The 24975-nt window shown below is 42.4% G+C and overlaps 2 protein-coding genes across 5 annotated transcripts in view; one reads left to right on the top strand and one right to left on the bottom strand.

Moving 5' to 3' along the window:
• Positions 1-2019: 2019 nt before the first annotated feature.
• AP3M2 (adaptor related protein complex 3 subunit mu 2) lies at positions 2020-10710 on the bottom strand. 2 transcript variants are annotated; one of them, XM_059831432.1, is made up of 8 exons: positions 10387-10710; positions 8035-8206; positions 7305-7442; positions 6687-6772; positions 6024-6157; positions 5013-5220; positions 4043-4187; positions 2020-3609 (listed from the first exon to the last, which is right to left on the bottom strand). In XM_059831432.1, the coding sequence occupies exons 1-8, from the start codon at positions 10657-10659 to the stop codon at positions 3509-3511; spliced, it is 1257 nt and encodes a 418-aa protein (XP_059687415.1). In that variant the 5' UTR covers positions 10660-10710; the 3' UTR covers positions 2020-3508. The 2 variants fall into 2 exon arrangements, with proteins under 2 accessions (XP_059687415.1, XP_059687416.1); XM_059831433.1 differs by having other exon boundaries at positions 8197-8206.
• A 6797-nt stretch (positions 10711-17507) lies between these two features.
• The window catches only part of KAT6A (lysine acetyltransferase 6A), a 53147-nt gene continuing 45679 nt past the window's right edge, over positions 17508-24975 (top strand). For all 3 annotated transcript variants that reach the window (XM_059831374.1, XM_059831373.1, XM_059831375.1), the window contains exon 1: positions 17508-18110. In XM_059831374.1, the coding sequence (XP_059687357.1) occupies positions 17508-18110 (603 nt within the window). The remainder of the gene's footprint in view (positions 18111-24975) is intronic.

The following is a 24975-nucleotide window of genomic DNA, read 5'->3' as shown; positions in this document are numbered from 1 at the left end:
AGTCAAGTAGGGAAGTTTATATAATAAGTTAAGTGCAGAAGAGAGATTTGGTAAGGACTTCCATTACTTCCTCAAATGGGTTTTGTAAATGGCAACTTTACAAATCGTCCATTTCTTTCTAGCTACCAGCTTAGAAACTGACCTCAAAGCAATCTTCTTTAATGTCCTCAGAGAAATGATGGTGTAAGTCCAGTTAGCTTCAGCAATGAGTCCCATACTCCAGCCAGTGGAAGGTGAAAAAAAACCCCAAGATGTTTATTAAAAATAGTCACAGTTCAGTTTTTTTGGCATGATATTTTGTTGTTGTTAATTGTATTTTATTAAGTATTAACCTTGAGAAAAAGACAAATTAATTACCATTCCTCTCCCCTAAACCTATTTCCAAGTGCTGCTGTGCCTTGCTATCCTGGCATTCACAAGCCTGCCAAATATTTGCAGCCTGTAAACACCCAAAACTGTTCCAGTGAATAACACAGGTAAGTGTTCTCAGGAACACAACTTTTGTTCCACAATTCAAAGTCTGTTAAATACATTATTTGAGCTCAATGTGATCTAACAGCCACCAATAAAATGTAACTGAACCACACCTGATACTGGTGCCTTTTAGAAAAATACATCCTAAAAAAATGTAAGTTGCAGAGAACAGTTTTACATCACAGCCCTTACCAGCTCCTTGTAAATACCCTTACATGAAATATCCAAGGTGACAAGAGAGCTACACAAGCCTTAGCTGTGATCTCTGCACTGGTTGCTTCCTTCCATCCTGGTCTGTCTTCTGTGATGTCTTCTCTGCGGCTGACTTAAAGAAGGTCCCAGAATCAACTCAAAATTTTTCCAAATGCTTCTTTATCCTTCAATTTGTAATAGATCCTTAATCTGGAAGATTTACCAAATCCCAGTCCAATAATTAGAATTTACGTTCTCCAGCCTTACTTTAACTTCTTGCATTTCATTTCTCAAAAGTTGCTGTCACATAGCTCAGTGCATTTAACTGCATTTCTCTGGCTTGTTTACCCATTACATCCCTCCCTCATAAAAATCCCTGAGATGGTTTCCATCTCTAGGACATCAGCTTTTCCTCTTCTTATCCTGTTTTTTCCCCTACTTGTCCTCTTCCAGCACACAGTAGCACCACCTTGAGACAAGGTCTAAGACAAAAATGGCTGCCATCTGCTTGCCTCATCTTTCTTCTCTTGCTTTGCAGTTGATATTGTCATATTCAAGTTCTTTCAAAACCTGAGTCAACATCAGCATTTATTGTAACTGAAGTACAAAGCTACACCTCACACTTCCCCCCAAAACTCCTTACATCATCATCTACCAAGTTATCTATCTCACTGATGTTGCTCCTTGCTTCTCCCTTCTGCCCTGCTTCATCTTTCATTCCATAGGAACTTGCGGACATCTCAGACTGATATAGAAAGCTCGTCATAAGGGCCAGACACCATTATGCATATAAGAAGCCTTTCAAGATCTCAAGTAACAGGAATCACTTCAGCAAGAAAGAAAAGATCCTTTAAAAAACAAAGCTACAAAGCCAAAGGACAATATCGGTAATTGAGGAGCAGGAAGATGAAGAGGTATTTCATTGTCTTCATAATTAAAGTACAGCCCTTACCCTGCTACCCAAAACCCTACCCAGTAAACAAAAATGGTTCAGATGCATTCCTAAAGACAGTTTCACTGAGGTTCTAGGAAGAGCTCAGCACTCCTTTTGGGAAACACTAAGAAAAATTACCAAGAAAGTTATTTTAGCTTTTCAGACAGTGACTTGGTCCCAAGCTTACAATCCCAGTTGCATAAAGACATTTATCTCCCTAAGACACCCACTATCCACAATCCAATTGGAATAATTTACCTTCCTCTGTATTTCTTGTAAAGCCCACACAAACCACTCTGAAATGACACAGATGACGTGTAAAAATGAATTTTATTGATACCCTTGCTGAAGGTTATATTTGCACTGAACATGCCCAGCAGTAAGGGCACCTGCTATGGCATTCATCAGTTGCACTGGAACTTGCAATTCCACAAGCAAGATGCCACTCATCCACTGCAAGTATCCATCACATGCAAACCAGAGTGTATGTTATCCTTCATTTAGGGTTACCTTGTTCTGTTCACAAGTATGAACTGTACATGCTGGACTCCACAGCCACCTGACAGATGCTGTAGTCATATGTACAGCAGCTTAGGGACAAGTTCTGCTACCACAGAGAAAACACATTGGCATCTAGTGGCCAAAGAGCACATTACAGACAATATGGAACAGTGCAGATGCCTCTCATTTCATATTTATGCTGTACAGAGAGATGCAGCACAGACTGGAATGGGCAGATGCAGCAACAGCTCCTGCAGAAGAGATGGTCCCAGTGAAAAATCCAGCATAGGCTTGAATCCACCTGCACAGCAGCTGATTGGTACAGGAACTGGAATGAGGTAGGACAGCCAGAAACACTACAAAGGTACCAGGACACAATTATCTCAAAGAAAGACATCAGGGAGCAGGAGAACAGCAGTATCACCTTCATTTGTAATAGGCAGGTAGAGACAAAAATAAGTTCCAACAAGTTAGTAGGATAGTGATCATCTTCATTTAGCCACAGCTTCAGTTTCCATCAGAGTGCTACATCTCCACAAAAATTCTCCTGCCCCTCTGTCTCTTCCCTGACTCCCCAAAGAAGCTAGGAGAATCCCTACCTTCAAATACTGATGAAATAAGAAGAGAATCAGAATTACATTCAGATGTCACCATCCAACAGTTACAAGATCACATGTGCTACAGTCAGCCCTTCATAGGATACCATACTAAGATTTGAATGGGTATCCAGTCTATCTCCAGAGATTCAAGATACTTCATGACCAAGATAGCTTATGAAATATCTAGAAAAAAGCATCCACTTCTTCCCTTCCTCCCTCTGTAGCACCATCCCTAATGTCAGGCTTCTTAACTTCCCATCCTGGGTGGGACAATCTACCTTTCCACTTCTTCCAGTCCCTTTGAGGCAGAATGGCTAGATGATCTCTTTGCTGACAAGAACTATACAGCTCTCCACCCTAATGCCCAGTGATGGAGAAGGACAGATGCCGGACCATCACACTGGAGTTGAAGTTTGTGGAAATTCAGCTTTGTATCATCTACAAAGGGACAAAAGCCAACAAAAATACATGGAAGAGGAGTTACAAAAGGCAAGAAATCCCTAGAATTTCCTTTAAGACAGCAAAATGAAGGTGATACAAGCTTACATAGCTGACTTACTAATCCCAAGGGACCTAAACACCTCTTCCATCTGCCATTGTTCTGAATACTTCAGACTCAGCTAGGGATGAGATGGTTTCAGGTCAACCTTACTTTTCCCTGCTCCCCAGCACCCTAAGCACTGGCTCTCCTGCTCATGCTACTACAGACAAGGGAGCAACCCTAAACAGATGGATGGGGTAAGAGGCTGCATCCAACAGCCAGGGACAGGAGAAACAGGAAAGTGCTTTTCCTCACTATCAGGATCCTCTAGGTTCGGACTTGGAACTTGCCAGCCTTAGTCATGTATTTTATCCCCTTGAAGGGCTTGTACTTCTCCCCATACATGTCCAAGCGATTCACCTTCAGTCCTAAAGGCAAACAAACACAGTGTAAGACTGACTGCTGCCACAAACAAAGCAGACAAGCCTTCAGGATAAAGGAACAGAAGATCATACTAGAGGTGCAGAAAGCATAGGGAAAGTTTTAGCAAGCAGTAAACAGAATGGAGAAAAGCTGACAACTGCTAACTCTCAGAATCATTCTTTACAAACACATCCATACCCTAAAATTCTTTATAGGTCTGTAAGCATGAAATGCAAGGAAATGTAGATAGGCTGTTTCACAGAGCATCAGAGAGAACAAATCCATGTATCTGTAGCCAAAGCACACAGTTTTTTTACTCGAAGAACATGTTTCAGATAGAATGTACTTCAGAAGGCCTGCAGAGCTACTTCAGCTACATGCAGAGTGAGCATTGACACAGCAGAGAATATTCGGCTTCTTTACCTGACAGTCACTTACCAGATATAGCCAGCTGCTGAATTTTAAACTGCAGGTTAATGGTGGGGTTTTCATCTGGTTTTGATGTCCCAGCTTGCAGGCTCATGCTCCCTTTCAGGCTTGGCAGCTTCTGGGGGTTTATTTTCCCCACATCCCATGACAGCAACTTCAAGGAACAGAAAATGCAGCAGTGAAACAGAAATGCTGTAACATCCTCTAAAGAAGATTCCCCTTCCAATGACAGCTTTTAATGTTTCTTTAAAGAAAAGGTCTTTGTCTTATTATCTTGCCTTTCATATTGGACAGACACAGTACAGGCTTAAGGAGCAGCTGCCTCAGACCTTTGTTCACCCTCTCTCTTTCCATGAGGTTCCCCAAAAGCTTACCATGATTGATATTTCCACTACTTGTGCTACAGGCCTCATTTCCTATGTGTAACAATGACAAAAATAATGCAGAATTGCCTCCTTTCCAAGTGGTTGAAGCAGTGTTGCTTGAGGCTCTACCGTGGGTAAACCATCAAATTTAAGTTTGCAATAAGAAAAAAAAATAATTAACTCCATGAGGGGCAAACAACAAAACCAGAACACCCCAAAACAAATCAAAACCCACTAACCAACCCAAATCCTCAGTGTTTGCAAAGGACCAAGTCTAACATGCCGTACTAGGCATGACAACTAGATATGCAGAAGTGCGTAAAGCATCCACCAGACTAATGCCTCATCATACAATACGAGTTCTGGGATTTTCTGCACGAACCAAGCAACCAGAACTACAATCCACTCAGATACTGAGCTATTTGTTGTGGGGATTAGGACAACTTCTAGTATGCAATTGTCCAGAAAAAGTTCTCACCCCAAGAAAAGATACTCCCTTCAGAAAAGCAATGTTTAAGGAAATGTTCATGTAAGCATTAACAGCTCAACTTCATTTGCTGAAAGGTAACAAAGATTAAAAACAGATAATATCTAATTTCTCTCTTTCCTCTCACCTTTGTAACTGGATCGAAGATATGTGTTCCCTGAGAGGGTGTGAGGGTCATATTTAAGACACCTTTTGGCATCTGGCTAGTGACCATCACTCCCTCTACAGTCTTCCCCATAGTCTGCTTCGGCCCCACTGTGATCTCAAAACGTCCCAGTGAGCTGCTATCCCGGAAACTGATGTTGTGTTTAACATAGACAGGAATTGCCACAAGACTAGAATAAAGACACAAACAGAAAGTCCTTGTCAATCTCTCACCTTCATCTTTGCTTTTCCTGATGCAGCCCTTGCCTCTACACTCAAGTTCTCAAGTCTTTATTACACTTCTTTTAATCAAACTTGCTGTATCTTAGTTTTCTACCTCTCTACAGGACAGGTAACTACATCCAGTGTAACAGGAGACTTGAGCAAAGGATGAGGAATGTTTTTGCATGTCACAACCAAGCTGGCAAGTAGTTCCAGGCAGTGCAGCAGCACTTGAACTTCATCTTTGTGCTTTCGGTTGGATTTCCCACTCCTTTTCACCTACCTATAAGTCTGACACAGTCTAACAAAATGCTTTAGCATCTGTAACCCCAATTAGTACTTGGTAAGCTGCTTCTAGAAAAGAGCACAAACAATGGACAAGAACTTGTGGTTCTATTAAGAGAGATGTGAAAAAAACAACAAGATTACCAAACTATCTTGTTTTATTCTAAAAGGTTTTTTATAAACATAGGAAATCAACAGCTTGATTACTCCATACTGCCTAATTCTTTCTCTCTCTAGTTTGTTCATCCGCTACTAGTCTTTGAAAAATGCTGATTGACCAAAAAGAAATTACAGAATCACTGCTCCAAACAAGGAGAAAACATGTGTTTTAAAAAAGGAAAAGTGCACGTTACCATGCGCCTCTACTTCATTTGGCACAACATGCCACCTGATCTTTAAAAGCAATGCCTTTTTTTTTTTTCTTTTTTCTTTCCCTAGCCAGGAAGATCCAAATTTTGTAATTCACAGCGCTACATTCATCACCTACTTCTGAGCACTGACATGGTAGGAGAGCAAGCGAAAATTTCCATCAGGTGGAATGAAGGAGAGTATTCTCTCTGACTCCCAGCGCTTAAAACGCACACATGGATGAAAGCTGACATCATCCAATAACCGAGGGTTCTGAAATAAAAGAAAGTCACGAGGTTAGTGAAGGCAGTACTACTTAAAATAACCTCCTCTTCTCAGTCTTCTATCCATGAAAGGCCTACCATTCAATGCACTCTGCCCACCTGAAAGTATCTATATTCAGACATGTTAAGCTATTTGATGCTGTTACATCTGGGCAATAGCAGTACTCAATAACCTCCATACTATTTTAGAAAATTCAGCCATGTCAAATAATTACATTGATCCATACTCATAAAAAAGATGGCCCTTCAGGATATCTGCCTAAAGCACCACTGTATCTCAGAAACTTAGTGACAGCACACACTAACAGTACTTTTAACAAAGAATCTGAAAATAAAACCCTTAGGGTCAAAGTTGCTGAAGCTCACTATGAGTTTCCATTGTCAGTTCCTTCTCTTTTTGTTTGGCATACCCAGGTTCTGATCTACTGGAATCCATCAGCGTGAGACTGAGATCCTAGTAGCAGGGTTGGGAAACCCTTTTGAAAATGCTTAAGTAAAAATACATCCTTGAGCTTTACCATAAAGGAGAGGGTAAGGTCTGGCATCCCAGTCAGCTTGACACAAGCATCAATCACCCCTTGGATTTCAGCAGTAATCGTGGAACCTGCAACAATAAAGGAAACACGGGAGGTCGTGTGAACCTGATAAAAAAAATCCCAATGTGGAAAAACTATCAATGGGAAGGAAGGAAATTTATTATCTTTATGAAACGTCATGGCTCATTGTGTTGCCTGCTCAACATTTTTCTCATTCCCAATGACTTCCAGAGAATACAGTAGCATACAAATAAGAACCACTGACACCAGCAATGTCCATTTTAATGGCCAATGACAATAGCTCCCAACTCTAACAGGACTAAGATGCACAAAAACTAAGGAGATAGTGCTACGCACAATTTTAACTCACCTTCTATTTTCCCAATATAGAATTGCTTACAAGACTTTAGGAACAAGGACAAGTGAAAACCTTGGTACCTCTCTAAAATTTTTGACTGAATAGCACCTACAAGTTGGCAACATTCCAGACTAAGAATAGGAATTGAGCTTCCCACACTTAGATGAGTGAAAAACCTAAATCTCTCTTCGGGCACTACTAGGACAAGTTACCCTCCTCTTAGCCAGAAGCAACTTCCATACCCGATTTGTCAATGATTGCATCTATCTCCTCAATCACATCAAAATACGCCTCATTGTTCGTATATTTTACACCAGTACGTCTCCAAGGCACCACTGATAGCTGTCCAGTAGGAAGCTGGTCACCCACATTAGTGCTTCCTGGAAAAAGAAAGGCAATCACAACAACCACAGAAGTTAGACAATGCTCCAGAACAAGTCCTTGGCCTCATATAACTTAATTGTAATTAATCCCCAAGAATCTCTGTCTCTGTACGAGAGCAATTACGCTTCCAGACTCACTGTTTGTATTCTACAATTTACATCTCTCTTACATCAAACTCTAAAACATACCACAATAAGGCATGGAGAAGTGTAACTAAAAAACAAAACAAAAAGCCACCCCAACAAAAAACCCACATCAAACTAACTCATCCAGGAAGTCATGTCATGGCTGTAACTGGAAATGTAATCTGTCTGTTTTGGTTAAAAAACAAACAAACAAAACAAAAAACCCAAATCAACAAAAAAACAACAACAAAAAAAACCGACCCAAAAAACCCCCTGCAGCTGGTGCTGGAACTGGAAGGAACCTCAAAGCAAAGCACTAACACAGGACTCCCTAAATACACTTATGCTGGGGTTTAGAATGGTATGGGACAACATAAATTTTCTTTACCCATGTCCTAATTTACTTATGCAGGAATATTGCCACATGGCCTCCCCAGTTTATGTACTTCTTGTTTCCCTGTACCTGTGATGGTGTTGACAACCGTTCGCAGGATAGTGGGAGGTTTTATCAGTTCCTTAAGAATATTAGACTCTGTTGCCAATGGAAAGCCATTGTCCAGCATCTCCTCCAGCACCTCATAAACCACCACAACATTGTCCTTGATCATCACCTCTGAACAGACACCAAAATAATCCTGTGCAAAAGAAATAATCACTCAACAATCTCTGAAAGAGGGTCTTAGTGATCATTCAGTTCAGTGTCCTCCCACACAGAAATAAATGAAGCCTCTTCTTGGAGGAAGTGAAACAACACTGAAACTTCGTGTATTAGTACAAGCACATCAGACAGACTGACAACTCCAACAGACATGCACAACTATACCTCTGCTACCATCCCGGCAAGCTGGCAAATCATCACATCATCATATGCTCTTATTTCCTTTCTATATAAGATTCCCTTTGATAGCTAAAAGATTTTTTAATTAGCACTTCCTGCAGCCACTACTGGCTTGCATGCAGGGATGCCTTTCATTAGACTCCAGTATTATATATCCTTCCTCAGCTGCCCTAGTATTTTAACTGTGCAGCACTGCTGTTTAAGGAATTCAACCTCTCCTCATCAAAGCTTTTCATTTACTTTTGTTATAATGCTTGTGTATGTATAAGCCATAATACAATTATTAACTTCAATTCTGTAAATATTTTTTTAGAATTTATTTTGATGTGGAATATAGGGGAAGCACAGCTTCAAACTCCTGCATATTCTGCCTGAGTCCATATTTGGTCTATAGGAGAACATTTCTGAATTCCATCAAACACACTACCTGTGTTTTTTCATTCTGATACCACTTGGGGTGTACAGACTGCTTACACATCCTAAGATGTATTAGACTAATAGCAGAAGTCCAGTATTCGGAAAAGCCTGAAAAATAATTCTATCCATGTAACAAAACCCTCCTTCCTCATAATTTAAGAGGTGTATAAGGCAGAACCTTAGAATGTGAATCATAAAAGAGCCACAGACCAGTTTATTCCCCAGCTTGATTCCTCTACTGTTTCTTCAGCTCCTACTCCAAAACAATAATTAGCAATATTAAAGTTTGCAGTAAAAATATACCAAGTCAAATTTTAAATCTGTAACACAATGTAGGTATAGAAAACTAAGTGGAGATCTTTCAAGATTCAGCATATGTTATAAGAAGCAGTCCCAATAATTCAGCTATTTTAAAAATTGAACATTTAATTTACTCATAGTTTTATTCTATGGGGACTTCACACATCTTTCTGGAGAGAAAGCGAGCGTGTGCGCAGAGAAACACAAACCTGAGCTTCTAGATACTTAAAGCAATGAAAGAGATCAGGCATTCTGCACAAAGCATGAGTATACATGAACTGTGATGCTAGAGAATTCCTAGTCCTGCACTACGAACGCTATTTCTTTTTCAGACATATCAGATTTTAACATACAGCCAAGCCAGCGAAGACACACTCACGCCTCATCCCCTCACAAAACCCAAAACCTAAGCAACTGACATAGTACATTTTTGGCCTGACCAACCAATCCACTCCCTGAACTCAGTGAAACATAAGTCAGCCCTCCGCTCATGTTCTGATTGGCACTTGGGAGCAAAAGCTCACATGATACTTGTTTGACCAAGCACCCACATTTCCTGTATTCTGGTAGGACGCTGGTCACAAGACATTCCAAATCCAGACTACACAATCCTGTTGTTGGCAGGCAGAAGACAGACACCTTCACTATTTCCCTAAGCCGACCGGCAGTCGTGTCAGCCATAGCACAGAGGGATATGGCTGCTCTGGGGCAACGCCTGTGACTCACTTCTTCAGGAAGCAAATATGCTTCCAAGAAATATCACTAGATGTACGCACAGAGGTAGGTTGTCACTAATTGTCTAAAGCACATGACTGAATCACAAAAACTCCTTGTGAGAACAAGGCCAGCTTGGTCTTAGTTCACAGCTCCTAGAAAAGACAAGGCTGCAAAACAGAAATACGAATCTTGATTGCTGAAAGGTCCTTCCTGTGAGCACAGGCTGATCTTGAATCCATCGCCATCCTAGACAGTACATTCCTAACCACCGCAAGCCCTTGAGACCCACTCTAGATCCTCGCAGGTGCGTGATGAGAATTAAGAGAGAGGAAAAAAGAGAAAGCTAACTGCTGCCAACTTGAAGGGCTCCCTTTTCTCCCCACCGCCCCTTCTCCTTTTCGACACGGCCGTGACCCGGGGCTCTTCCTCTTCCGACCTCCTCGGCACACACCAGCTAACCCTTCAGCTACAGTGGAGAGCCACCCCGCGCCGCGCGGCCCTCGCCCCGCCGGCGCTCCCCCTGTTCGGCCGCGCAAGCCGCACCTGGAAGGTATCGACGACGCGGTGCAGGAACTCGATGACGAAGAGAGGCGGCACCTCGCTCTGGATGACGGCCACGAAGAAGATCTTGTGGCGGTAGACGCTGAGGAGGTAGTGGTGCGGCGTGGGGATCACCGGCGGCACGTTCTCCGCCTCCGAGGCCCTCTCCTGCGCCTCGAAAAAGTAGTCACAGACAGAGCGGCTGACGACGCTCTTCCAGTGCTTCTCCAGGAAGATGTCCCCCGAGGCGTTGATCAGGAACAGGCTGTGGATCATGACTGCGGCGGGCGGGCCCCACGACAGGGCCGTCCTGCAGCGGCAGCCGGAGCGAGGCCTCCCCTCCGCGCCCGCGCTGCCTCACAGGTCCCACCCCCTCGCGCCCGGCTCCCTGCTGCCACAAGCCCCACCCCCCGGCGCGCGGACCGGCAGCGCGAAAAACTCCCCCTAACCTCTCCGGACGGGGGTTTGGCAGCGAGCACTCTGATTGGGTGACCCACTAACAACCACGCCCCATAGGCCGAGGAGAGGCGTGCGAATGATGACGCAGAAGAACGGCACGCTGCGCTCAGCTTCGATTGGGGCAGCAGCCCGCCCGGGCTCCAGACAGGTTCGGGAGCGCGCCCAGCAACGCCCCACCAGCTGAGGCCCCCGGAAGGGGCGGACCGCCCCAGAGCGCGCGCAGCGAGCCTCCCCCCCCCCCCCGCTCACAGGCAGCACACGTCACCCGCTGCGGCCCGGCAGGGGGCGCCGCGGGGCACGCCCGCGCGAAGACCGCCCGATGGCCCTGCGGTAGGGAGCTCCGGCGGGCGCTGCCCGCTGCCGTGCCGCACCACGGGCACCCGTTCCTGGCTCACCGCCCCACGCTTGGCTGAACCTCTGACTGCTCAGGAGAGTCAACAGCCCAGGCTCCTCGCACACGGAGGCTGCTGCACGAGCCCCTTCTCCCCGATGTGAGGTGCTCGCCCAGGCTTTCCAGATGGGATGGTCAGAACTGCACCCCACACTGGAGACGACAGAGCCTGCGGCCTTAAAAACGATGCCTGCTTCCAGTTTTGGTTTTGTTTTTTGTTTTTTTTTTAAGGGTACCCTTTTTTAGGGTAGACATCTTAGTATAGCCTGTAAGGTGTGTTAAGTGACCCAGCTTCTACAGTGAAGAACAGATAGTCAAATGTTTTCCACTGTATTATTCTGCTGGTTTGTCCACAGTGGAGTAAGAACACTACTGAAAACACAATCCAGCTGGCACGAAAATGACAATTGTCATGCAAAATGCATCTAAACTCTATGCCAAGTGATTTCTTTGCATAATTAGAACAGGTGTTCCATGTTCATATAGCAGATCTCTGGACTTCTGAGTCAGGCAGATGCCATTACAAATAATTTTCCAATTTCACTACATTAACATAAATACAAGAACAATGAAAAAAGTCCTTTCTATCCCATTAAATCAGCTGTCTAAGCATACGACCTTTACTACATGGGAAGGAAGGTGACTGCCTACTGGTTAGGACTGCAGCATGGGCATTGAGCGACTCTGCCCAAGTCTTTACACCTGACTATGCTTCATGACTGTGGGCAAATCTTTTAAGCAGCAATATCACCAAGTCTGGAAGATGAGCAAGCTGAATGGACTAAGTTAGAATGCAAAACACTGCACAGTTCAGAGTTTGTATTAGATCTTATTTTCTACTGATACGTTGTAGCTATTTTTCCCATGTCAGTTTATTTACTCAAACATTGCCTTTTAATACTACTTTATCCACACATCCTTATTTAAAGTATTAGATAATTCAACATGCACTGGATGGGGATTTTCTGCTAAAGCAGAAAATAATGAAGAAGTGACCTACATATTAATTTCTCTTTTACAGTCATGATTTGTATCAAGTGCATTTTTTAAGCATTAGCTTTTCAAATGTCTAATTCAAATTACTGTAATGAATTACACATTTGAGAGCAAAAAAGGGGTCATAATTTGTCATTTAATTACAGCACTTCTAAATTCAAAATAATTATTTATTATTTTAATATAATCACTTTACTTTTAACACAAAAGTATTGTAAAGATTATTGTACCAGCCTATGAGGCTCTTGAAGACTATTAATGGGAGTCATATAGGTATCACAGACAGAAAGCAGAAGCACATAGTTAAATTGACCAACAACATAAAGCCTTTGTATTTTTGGTTCTCCAAGAAACTCGGACATTTATGTTTTTAACCTGGATCTTAAAATCAACAGCCATGGGATAAGTCTTTTCAACACAGGCATTTCTTTTTGTCTCATGAAACGCAATTCAGTTTTGACTGTACTATATGTTGTTTAAAACCTGCCATTTCCCTCTGACTGCTTCCACCCATCATTAAAATTGCAAGTATTTTACCCAGTTCATGATGTTGTCACTTCTGTATTTTTCCTACGGTTACTTCAGTTTCTTTAGCTGTCAAGAATGTTGGTGCCAATACAAAAGCAACCATAGGGTAATTAATTAATTATTTCTGCACACCAAAGGAAAAGGTTGTTGCATATTTATGCTTTAAAATCGGACAGGTTTATTAAAGTATCTTGCTGGCACCTGCAGAGAACAATTTGCAGTTACACCACTGTTTACTGCTGCAGAAATGCTGCCTGGCTGCTTCCAAACTGTTAGCACAAAGATCATGCTTTGTTCTGAAGGTCAGTCTCCACAGTGGCTCGGGAGCTTATATAAACTGGAACTTAAATGGAGAACATGGCAGAAGATGCTGCCAGAATAGAATTTCATTTTGCTGGTTGATTTACTGACAGCCTGAAAACTGCTCATTGAAGGGTACTATACTTCAGCTACAGTACATGAACCCCCAGAGAAACCTAAGCACAGTCGAAGAGCAGTGCTACAAAAACCGTACACTGTCTTTACAAAAAACCAATTCCTTACCATCTGTAATTTGCTATATGCAGGAATTCTGACGATTTAACTGTTAGCCTGTGCTGTGAAAATAAAGAAGAGAGTAGAAGAAAACAGGCCATTTTTTTTATTAATAACAGTCGACAAAAACAATTAATTTTGCAAGTGTGCTAAATAATAACCTGCCAATTTTGAAACAGCATAGAGTCTACAGACTGATACTCTGTGTTGTAGGAACACAATTGGGTTTCACTGTTATGTACTGAATCCTCTTAGTCTTGCTTTACTTTCTTATCTGGAAATTACATTTGTATATCCATTAGCTTTTCTGAATATAGCACCACAGCCTTGTAATTTAAGGCACTGGAAGCCATGCAGCATAGAACCACCCGAATTTTGAAGACTCAGGAAGAGGTGGGAGAAGAGATTAATTTGTAGGGAGAATCCAACTCTGACAAGACAAGGCCAGACCTTTATAGTCTACATGGCAGAAACAGAACGGTTTGTACAGTACCTTGTACAATAGCATCTCAAACTCCATTGGCTTCAAGTAATAAGTAACTCAGGGAGAACATTTAACTTTCGCACTGAAAAACCTATTCTGTTAAAACATCAGAAGAGTTCCTCTTGCTCAAAAGAGAAATTTCTCACCTCAAGACACTAAACAAAGCCATTCAGAAAACATCACAAGTTTGCTTTATCAACTCTGTCTCCATGTTTATTAACATTTATTTTCTCTTTTCTAAAAAGGGAAGCTCACATGAAACTTTACACAATGGTTGTCCTTTAAGGCAATGGTGAAAAATGCCTATTTTATAATGTGTACACAGAACTGGTAAACTGAGCCAGAGGTTAGAAAGGTCAGAGAATTGCATGCAGCACATAACCATTCAGGATAGATAACAAAATGAGATTCTTCCAATCAAATATAACCTAGGAGAGAATGTTGTAAAATGAGAGTTTGCTCTTTGCTCATTTCTGGCAATTTTTTGCACATGCTAGTCCAATGTTATCCCTCTGCAGAGCAGAAAAGAACCATGCTTTTCTATAAATTAGCCAAGGGTGGACCGCTGTTCTTTGACAGACCCCTTTTGATTTCAGCAACAAACAGCCAGCTCTGCAGAGCAAAGACCAAAGTACCTAAATGGCTCCCAAGTTATTTCCATGCAGAACAGCTAATATTTTAGCAGCATATTTTCACTCTACAAACTAAAATGTTTCAAGGATGTCAGAAAGTTACACAAATTACCTCACAAAGATGCGTAAGAATAGAGCAGTCTTTAAACACAGGCAGCTGAGAGGTACAGGTGAGGCATACCCGCTCTCCAAGCAAAATGGGATCGTTACTTCAGAATTCTACATCACTTCGGTACCTTTAAGTCAGAAAAACCCAGAGTTACTGTTCCAAGTGCAAGCTTAATTCAGCCTCAGAGACGGATTTCCTACCTCGCAGGTTATAACCATCTATCACCAGAGTACGACCGCTAGCCCAGGCCCTCCCGCCGTCCAGCCGTTCCCGCCTGCTTCTCGGCGGTCAGAGCAGCCGGTAGCCATACCCTCGGTCGCAGCCTCGCGGCTGCGGAGCACAAACGGCACAGCCGTAGCGAGACGTCCCCATCGGCAGCCGCTCTCGCGGCTCCCGCCCAAGTGCTGTTTCCAGTCAGCCTTCACCGAGCGCCGCCGCCTTCCCGCCCCGGCCCCGCACACTCGACCCACATGGCACCGCAGGCCGCCTTCGGCAGCTGGCCCCGGGGCGGCGGCCTGGCCGCTCCGGCTTCCCTAGGAGCGGCCCCGCCTCTCACCGCCGCGCGCTCCCGCCGAAGGCCCGGGCTGCCGCAGCCCCCGTCTCCGCGGCTCTTCCCGGCGGCGGCCGCTCCCGCCCCGCCGCGCTGTTCCCCGCGCGCGCCCCCGCCCGCCGCGGGCTGTTCCCCTCCCACGCCCCCTCCCCCCGCCGCAGAGCTCCGGACCCAAGATGGCCGCCGTGTCAGTTTCGGGCTTCGCCGCCGTCCGGCCTTTGCCTCTCGGTTCCCGTCTCTTGCAGGCCTCGGTAAGTAGCGCTGGCAGGACCACGCCGGCTCGGGTGCGCGGTGCCGGGGAACTCGGGGACAGGCGGCTGGCGAGCTCCGTGGCCTGGGGAAGGGGAAGGCCCGCTGGGCGCTCCAGGCTCGCGGCCTGTTCCGGCCCCACCGCCGCTCTGCGCCAGGCCCGGACCCGGCCGCCCGCTCCCCTGGGGCCCGTCGGGCCTACACTCTGTGGAGGCGGCGGCCGCGGTACGGCGCGGATGAGGCGGGCGGTGCAGGCCGGGGGGTCGTGGGCTGAGCTCCTCTCTGTCTCTGGCGCCAGAGAGCGCGGCTGAAGCGGGCGCGGGCGCGGGCCTGGCCGAACCGGTACGAGCAGCCGAGCTGCACTACCTGTCTCCGTAGGGGTGCAGAACGGCGTGGGGCCCGGCTGGCTGTTGGGGCTGCGGCCTGCGCCCCGTTTCTTCTGATTCTGCTGGTGCGAGTTCCTCGACCGAGGCAGTGCGCCCCTCGGGACGCCGTTTGCGGGGCCTGTCCGGGGTAGGGATGGGGACGAGCAGTAGCAGGTGCAGGGGCCGCTTGTCACGCAGATAGCGAGCGAGTGAGCGACCCAGCGTTGGGACCGTCCCGGTATCGCCCCAGCCTGGCCGGGCGGTTACGTAACGTCCTGCGCACGGAGCTCTGCCGGGGACAGAGCACCGCGTCCTCCTTGGCCCCGAAACCCTCGCGTGCTGGGGCACCCTAGGAGCACAGCTTCGCTTTGCCAGGCAGCAGGTCTCGGGGACCGTATTTCCCTTCACAGCTGCTGTTTGCGGGGTGAAAGAACTCTAGGCAAACACTGCATCCTTTCTGGTCTCAACAGTAGTTCTGAATCTTTCCAGTACTGGCTGTATGGAGCTATGCAATTGAGTCTGATGTCTGTATGCAAATGTGTTCTGTGTGTTGATAAATTCTTCAGTGCTTACTAGAAAGCAGAATGGGAGAGCTGTGTTGACAACTAGCTCGTGACTAAAACTTCCCTTGCAGAAAATCGTTATTCCTTGGAATAAACAGTTTATAAATCTTTCTTGGTTAGTGTACTTCTGCAGTAGAACTTCAGAACAACATACTGTTATCACACTTAGGAAAAGTCTTTGTTAAAGACAACCAAAGGCTGTGAAGTAGAGCCTCATACCCTTCCATCTGCATCTTTAATTAGCAGTGTCATAAGCATTCTTTCTTCATTGTGTATGGTCACCTGTTACTTTGTCCTCAAGTGTTTTCAGTGTGCCTCATCTATACTGAAGATTATAATGTTGTATTTTTCTTTTCTATGGTCTCTGAAAGTGGAACATTTAATTACAGTCTCCAGCTGCGTTTCTTCACTTTTTTTCTTGATGGAACAACTGTCATAGCTTTTCTTAGCAGGAGGGAATCAGACCTATGATTACGCTCCTGGAAGAGCTTTGGAAGTTTCTTGCTGTTTGCTCAAGACTCTTGGCTATTCCTGCTGCTTTCTATTGAAGTTTCAGGCAGTGTCTTCCATGTGCAAAAATGAAGAGAGCTGCTACTTTTTTAAGATCTTTTTTTGTGGGGTTTTTTTTTCCCCAAATATTAATTTGGGTTGTGCTCAGCAATGATATAAAACTTGGTATAGAATTTATACTGACTTATGGATTGAAATAAAAAGGGGCACACTTTTTTCTCTAGGTTGTTTGGAGTTATTTCAGTGTTAAAGCATGCTTTTATTAGTAGTGAAGATAAAACCTGAAGTATTACTTCAGTCTTTCAGAACTGTAGTAGCAGATTAAAACTCTGCTATGTGTTTAATTCATTAATATTGGCTGCTAATTTTTTTTTCTTTTTTCTCTAACTGTTCTTTGGAAATGTCTCTCTTGTTTTCTTCCAGGCCTAATGTTACAGTTCTTCTGATTGTGAATGTGCAGACCAGAAGCTGAGGTGAGATATGCTGAAATCTTTATACCTTTGTGGAAAAACTTTCTCTGAAGCTGTTATGGGATTTATTGGAAAGAATGAGGAAATTTCTAATTGTTTTGCTTTCCTCTCTTCAGTGTGAAAACAAATAATGTTTGAGAAAGGAGGAGTAATTCAGAACAGAAAACGCGTATGCTATGGTTAGCTGGTTCCCATCATTCGAGAATCTGTTTTCTCATCGTGTGAAACTTGTTCAGCATCGGGATAAAGGATAACGACTCTATGGATATACAGAATTCTTCACCATGGTAAAACTCGCCAACCCGCTGTATACAGAGTGGATTTTGGAGGCAATCAAAAAGGTAAAGAAGCAAAAACAGCGTCCTTCAGAGGAGAGGATATGCAATGCAGTGTCGTCTTCACACGGTTTGGACCGCAAAACTGTTCTGGAACAGTTAGAGTTGAGTGTTAAAGATGGAACTATTTTAAAAGTCTCCAACAAGGGTCTCAACTCCTACAAGGATCCTGATAATCCTGGGAGAATAGCACTTCCGAAGCCTCGGAACCATGGCAAGTTGGATGGTAAACCAAATGTGGACTGGAATAAACTTATCAAACGGGCAATTGAGGGCTTGGCTGAGTCTAGTGGCTCATCCTTGAAGAACATCGAGCGCTTTCTGAAAGGTCAGAAAGATGTGTCTGCATTATTTGGAGGTAGCGCTGCCTCCATTTTTCACCAGCAATTACGATTAGCTGTCAAACGTGCTGTTGGCCATGGTAGGCTCCTTAAAGATGGACCTCTGTACCAACTCAACACTAAAGCAACCACTAATACTGATGGGAAGGAGAGTTTTGAGTCTCTTTCCTGTCTCCCTCCAGTGTGTCTCCTTCCCCATGAAAAGGATAAGGTAAGACCCAGTTTGCATGGGCTTTTTCTTGTGATTGATGAAATGTGTCAATACAGAGTTGCAATCTGAGGTCAATGATTTATTTAACTTGCATCTTGCAGGTTAGAAATGACTAATGTGCATTTAGCATCCTACTGTGTCCAAATTTCTAAGCGTGATCAAGGAAAGCGTAATACGTCATAATTTGTACTTTGGACCTGAACACTGCAAATGAACTACTGTGGGGAGTTTACCTCTTAACGCTTCTGTACAGTGGAATTGAATGTATCATAATAGGCTTACTATAGTTATGTTAGCAAAACATAGGAAGTAAGCCTCCTCACTTTAAGGTGAAGTGGATTTGCAAAGCAAACTTGAGATCATCTCTTATTTTCACATTTTTATTTGACTGCCAGTTTGGCTTCTTACTTGAGTACCGATAACATAGTGAAGTGCTGATTAGCAATTGACACCTAATGCTGTCATAGAGGCTTTCTTTGTTCACAATGAAAAAAACATTTTCTGTCCCAGAACAGCTTTGTTGTGAAATAGGAAGAAAAGGTGTATAGAATATAGCAGTTGAATAGAAGAGTAAAATCAGAGCATGTAGAGGGCATGGAAATGCTGGAACGAACACTCATGGACTTCTATTCCCGTTTGTGTGCCTTCTCCCACCCTTAAATATAGTTCATTATACAAACCAAAATATTTTTCTATTATTTTCTCTTATTTTTCTTGTATGCTTTTTTTCCCCTCCTTTCTTCCATCCTTCTGCATGCCTAAGGTCTTTGACCCTCCACTCCAACCTCAAGATGAAGTTGTTGAAGTGAAATTCATACCCAGTCACTATCTTTTCCTGTCCTTGTGCTACTGCGGAAGCAGAGTAAAACAGAAGTCTGTCTTTGTTTGTTGAAGACCAATTTGCCAGTAATTCATATCTTTGCACTACTAGTCTCCAGGACTTCTGGAATGTGAAAATTATTTTTTCTGTCCATAATAGATACATTTTTCAGCAGTTGGAAATTTTTTGTTGTTGTAAATATCCTCTTAGGGCATGAGTTCTTTGAGTGTGTGCTGCTCATGTTTTTTCAAGTCAGTTTCACTCTCTGGTGAGAGGGCTGCTTTATAATCTGTTAGGGTTTGAAGACTTAACTCTGAAGTTCTAATTTAACTGTGGGAGCTCTACTGTGGACACAGTACTTAACTAGTCAGAGCGTTGTGTTGTGGGCTCGTGGAACGTAGGAAGTAAGTATTACTATGCTGAAAATTCCAGCAACTTCCTCTATCCCTTTTACAAGTGTTCTGTCTACAACTGTTTCCTCTGTACTTCTCCAACTATATCTGTAATGAAATCCGTATAGCTGTAAAATGGTGTGAAAACTGGATGTAAACAAGCCTGGCACATGAGGCAGCTAGATTGAGAGTGGTAGTAACAGTGGAAAATATTAGCTGTGTGTATTATTATTAACACAGTATGTTTTGCAGCCTATTCAGTCTTGTAATGTGCCAAAACTCAGGACCAGCTTGATATTCTTTCAGATGAAGCGTTCCCTGGGGTTTTCTTAAAACTGGATATATTAGAATGGTGAATGATAATATGGGCTACTATAAATACTGAATTTGGCCTGGGGTTTGTTTTTAATCCCCTGGAAAAATATGTGTATCAAGTTCTTGTGTGTGCATGTGTGCATAAATATAAACACATGCACACATATATGCATGTGCGCTTTGGGCTGTTAGATATGCTCCCTATTTCCTACCTACCTGCTCTGGCCTGAGCAGCTTGAACACTAAAAGGATTGTTAGTAACATTAGAATGCACAGTAGCTATAGTAGAAATTTTGCAAGGGATTTCTTCAATAAATTCTTTTGGGTTTTCGGGGGTTTTTTTGTTTGTGTTTTAAACTAACATCCTAGATTTCTGCTCTTCATGTACCATCTCTGTGCTGTGTAACCATGCTGAGTTTCATACTAGTTTCTTCAGTCATTCTGAAGATATATTAAAACTTCTATGTAGATTCTGCCAGCATTAATTGACTGGCAAGTCAATGGAAGCCAAAAGATCAGTTCCTATTTTGTGTTAAATCTCAACCAGTTATGCAGGTGCAAAAGGCTTACTATGCTGTAGTGATTTCCTTGACTTATTGGATGCTTGAAAGTGGTGAGGGATTTTTGGGTTTGTTTTTTTTTTTTTTTAAACTTTTTTTCTTTGATGGAATTATTCAGTACAGATTCTTTGGGAGTATTATGACAATGTTTCCCTCGATTCTTGAAAGAGCCTTGGCAACAACATGAACAAAAGCTCAACCTTCCAAACCTGAGAAATCCTAATGACCTGTCTCTTGTTCACTGTTGTTAGTCTTTTATCCTTGCACTGTTTGGTCTTTAGCATCCATTTAAGAACTCTCCATATATCATATGATCCAAACTTATGAATCTTAAAGGTGTAATATTTCTTCCTTTCATTTGTTCAAATGTAGCTTCCACTCAGGTGCAAGTGCTTACCTGTCTGTTTGATAGTAGTGTCACTTTGTTTAGATTCCTAGAAGTGAACATTCAATTCTGGATATTTTCCTGTGTAGTATGACACTGAGTACCTTGAAGGAGGTCTGTGAAAGTTGGGGCTTAAATTCTTTAAAGAAAATAAACTTAAAGCAGCACTACAGAAGCTTTGTTTAGTAAATATTATTTGCTTTTTTTCAGATATTATTTTTTATCTCAGTGTTCTGTGAATACCACATTCTAGTGTTCAAGGGCAAGAAAACTGGCAAGTTGTCATGGTTTACCAGGTAGTAATGACATGCTGCTGACATGGTTTTGAAATCCCTGGCCTGAAAACGCTACTTGGATGAAAACAAGCAAACAGGAAAAAAACAAACCTGCTGATAGGCAGAGCTCAGTGCTGAAATTTGCTTATTTGTTAGTGACAATGGCTGACAAAAGAAAAGTTATCTTTAATTTCAGTTTTAAGTACTATGTGTGCCTTCACTCGTGTAGGCTTCAGGGAAGTGGTCTTTTCTTTCTTTTCAGTTTTCTGTAGTTTAAAAGCTAAAATGGGAATTGCAGTTAAGAGCTACTTTTGCACTCCTTGTGATGTTTTGAACTAAACACTGGACTTGACTTTAGTGTTGTTTCTATGATAGGTGACAAACTCATAAGATTCACAATACCTACCTCTCTTGTGGAAAGAATGAAGGGGGGGTATGGCAAATTGTTGCAATACCTAAAAGTAAAGTGAATTCATACTGAAATGGTAATGAAAGAGAAGATGGTTGAGTTGCTGCCTCTTGGGTAAGTATCAGGCAAGCACTACCCCTTCAACATAGCTGGAAGTGAGGACGTGTAGATGTCAGGCCTCCCACATTAGGTCAGCCAAAGAGGTGATAGGCATGGAGCAAAGAACACTCGGTGCTGAGTCTACCACCCATCAGTGACATCTGTAGGAAATGAGCAATACTGTGCAAGCTAGACTCTAAAATAAGTAAGCCCACTGTTACAGTGCAATTTCTACAGTAAAGCCCTGATTAAATATGCATGAAAGAGTTCTTTAAAGTATAACTGTCACTTCTGTTTCATGTGTAGTTAGTATACTTGCAGACTGAAACAGGATTTTTACTTTTTAAAGCATTTTTTTTCTTGAGGAAAAATAGCTGCATGCTAGTATTTGTTCAGAGGAACCGTTTTATTTCTTGAAACTTCCTACTAATTATTATTTTAAAAAATGCTTTTTCTGAGGTGGGAGAAAAAATTCTTTGGTGCGGCTTTGGAAACCATAACTTATCTTTAAATGAATGCCATGTATCTTTAGATAGCTGAGGGCAGAACTTTTTTGTCATCTTTATAAAAGCTAAACAGAATGAACAATGATACTGTTTTAACATATACTGGCTATTGAGATGTCTTTGGGAATAAAAAGGCTTGACACGAGTATGCAGAAAAAACTTAGAACCTATCTTGGTGAAATTTTCTGGCATATTTCACCACCACTTGAGTGGGTTTTTAGTTTTGGGGATTTGTTTTGGGTTTTTTTTTTGTTCATGATTGGGGCAGGTGCTGTAGAGATGATTTAGGAAGTTAATCTTACTCGTACAGACCCCTAGCATCTCTGCTGCAGCCATTGCAAAGATAAAGCAAGTGGTGTTTTGCTCCTCAACTGCTGCAGTTAATAGCCCGGTTTATTACTATTAAATGAAATTGTTGGTTTAAGTTAATGTTCTGTGTTGTGAAATTCAGCTGCTGCTGGAGGGAGAGAATCTCCAATGAGGGGACAGAGAGGGCAGCACAGGGCGGTAGCCTCTTTAAACATCTCTGTTGTGAACTGGCACATCATCAGAGGCCTTGGTTGCGTGCTATTGAGTTGGCCATGCAACCTGCTGTACCTTTGTTTTATCTGTACCACTAATACCTTATTTCTTTGCTTACTTGTTAGACAAGAAAGACTGATTTCTCTCTCTTATAGGCACTTAGTTTGAAATATTCTCTTTGTGCTTTTGAAGCCCGAAAAGTAACGAGTATCTGATGCTTGTGTATGGCTATCAAATGCATATTATATATTTAATTGTGAGAAACTTCTTATGCAGTTGTGTGCTGCATCTTTAGAATGCTGGGGGAAAGGATTGCAGATTGCAGTACTTTTAAGAGTCTTTTTTGATCAGAAACTTTGAAATACATAACTTTATTTTCTTTTTTTTTTTCTGTTTTGTTGAAACAGAAGAGCTCACTGAACCTATCTTGGTCTGGAAAGCCCTGGGTTGTCTTCCTGAACAGTTCTGTTTGCTACAGTAGCCTTTATTTGTAGGGCTATGGTACCTAGTAGTTCAAGCCATATTGTGTTGGCACTGTACAGAAGTGTAACTGAAAAGCATCTTGTTTTAGAAAGCTGGCATTTAGTGTGGAATAAGACAATACTCATGAGATGGAGAGCACAAGATAATACTATCTGTGTAACAAATAAAGGTCATGGTATATTAGCTACATGCTGAAAATTTTAATCATGTCTTTTAGTCATTACAAAACAAATGCATTCATGGTTTTGAGATTACAAAAAATTATGACTGTGTATTATGGCAGTACTTACTGCAGGGTATATCTTTAGAATCATTATCATGATTTTGAAATGGTGTAGTATGACAGTCAAGCTAGAAGGAGGAACCCAGGCACAGCTTGAATACCAGTTTTAGTCAAAAGCCAATGAAGATGTGGGAGGTCAGAATGTAGTACTTGTATGAAAGTCCAGGCAAACTGTATTACCTTATCAATGCAGCAGTTTTTGATAAATGCTAAAGCTGTTATCCCCAGAATGCTAAAGTGTATTGTTTCATTGCCCTGCATGTTCTGTTTAGCCATTCACTATCAACAAAAACAGTAATAATGTATTTAACAAATAGGAATTAAATTTACCGTTTGTGTGGTCTATGCATTATTTTCTTGCAGTGTGACTACAATTAGCAAGTACTATTTAATAGTTAATACAGTATTACTACAATGCAAGAATTGCTGCACTACTACAAGACTACTGCAATACAGTAATATTTAGTACTGTTTAAGAGCAAAGAGCTCGTTCCTGGTACATTGTTGTGACAAACTAAGCTATAGTGAGATGCAGGTCTTAAGGCTGGAAGCTCTAGATAAAGCAGAGCAAGCTGTCTTTTGTTTTGTTAATCCTTGTTACAGACACAGGTTAAAAGGCTGTAAGAATTTTTGTGAAATTGTTATTATTTAAAAAATAATGTTAATACATCAGCTAACTGAAGGAGAAGTACATCAATTATGTCAACATGTTGGATGTTTCCAGAGCGTTTGAAATTTGATCTCAGGACAATGGTAGGACTGTTTCTTCCACAATTAAAAGGAAAATACAGATGGTACTAATTGGTCTCTATTTGCACTCTCCTTGAAACTGTCTTTTATGTCACTTAAAACTGGATATGGCTGTAGCAACCTTTAAGTAAATATCTTAATATTGTCCTGCAGTACAGCTGAGAGTATAAAAACAAAATTCTGAAAGTGCTTCCTGAAAAAAAATGAGGGAAACTTCTGTGGCTGAAAAATAGGAGGAATATTTAAAGCAGATTCCCTGTGCTGCTGTCTCACATGTGTTCCTTATGGCATGTCTGTTTCCTAGTTTAGTGTTGCTATTTATATCTGTTGGTACTTACCAATCACTTTAACTGTGGGTTATTATACATGCAGCATCCTTTAGACCTTCCACCTTGCAAATAATAGTTCTGGATCCCAGCATGCACTTGTGTTTATCGCGTGAAGCCAAACTTGTGTCTTTGTAGAAAATGCAGATGCTTTGAGGGCATCATAGTTGTTTTGAAGGCCTTTAAGTGTACAATAGCTATTGCTGTATTGTGCCTGGTTTAGGTTAATAACTGTTAATTCCATGTCTTAAAGCAAAGGACTGTTCCATTACTGGTAAGGAAGTTATTTGTGGATTGGTTTGTTTTGGGTGGAGTACAGAAATGATCTGCAACCAGAGCATTGTAATTACATTTTGAGAGCTCACCCTTGCTCTCCAAGGGCGCTCTTCAAGCTTTGGCTCCCAGCTGGAGGAGGATTAGGATTCACTCTCTTCCAGCTGGTTCTGTGGAAGAGAAGGCTGTAGTTCTGTCTAAAAAAAATCATGGTTGATAACAGATGGCCTCCATCTGTACTCTGTGTAACTCTGGAAACTCAAGTGCTAAAAAATTACTTTGAACTTGATTGACTCGATTAGTGAACAGGTGAAGTACCTCTTAGTAATAGAGCAAATGTAAGCATGCCAGAAATGTTACTGCCTTGGACAGCTATGAATGGATGCTATGAGATGGTGTATTTAGGGTGAAGTGGTGCAGAATGATACCAAGAGGGGCTCTGGCAGTATTTGGAGTAACAGTAACTT

The sequence above is a fragment of the Gavia stellata genome, chromosome 31, assembly GCF_030936135.1.
Source record: "Gavia stellata isolate bGavSte3 chromosome 31, bGavSte3.hap2, whole genome shotgun sequence".
NCBI lineage: Eukaryota > Metazoa > Chordata > Aves > Gaviiformes > Gaviidae > Gavia > Gavia stellata.
The sequence above is the reverse complement of the archived record's forward strand: the minus strand, read 5'-3'. Positions and strand labels throughout refer to the sequence as shown.

Coding starts and splice junctions, on each gene's coding strand:
- AP3M2 (XM_059831432.1), bottom strand. CDS start 10,659: ATGATCCACAGCCTGTTCCTGATCAACGCCTCGGGGGACATCTTCCTG. Junction 8,207..10,386: donor GCGTCGTCGATACCTTCCAG/GTGCGGCTTGCG, acceptor TCTTTTGCACAG/GATTATTTTGGTGTCTGTTC. Junction 3,610..4,042: donor TCAGCAGCTGGCTATATCTG/GTAAGTGACTGT, acceptor GTTTGCCTTTAG/GACTGAAGGTGAATCGCTTG.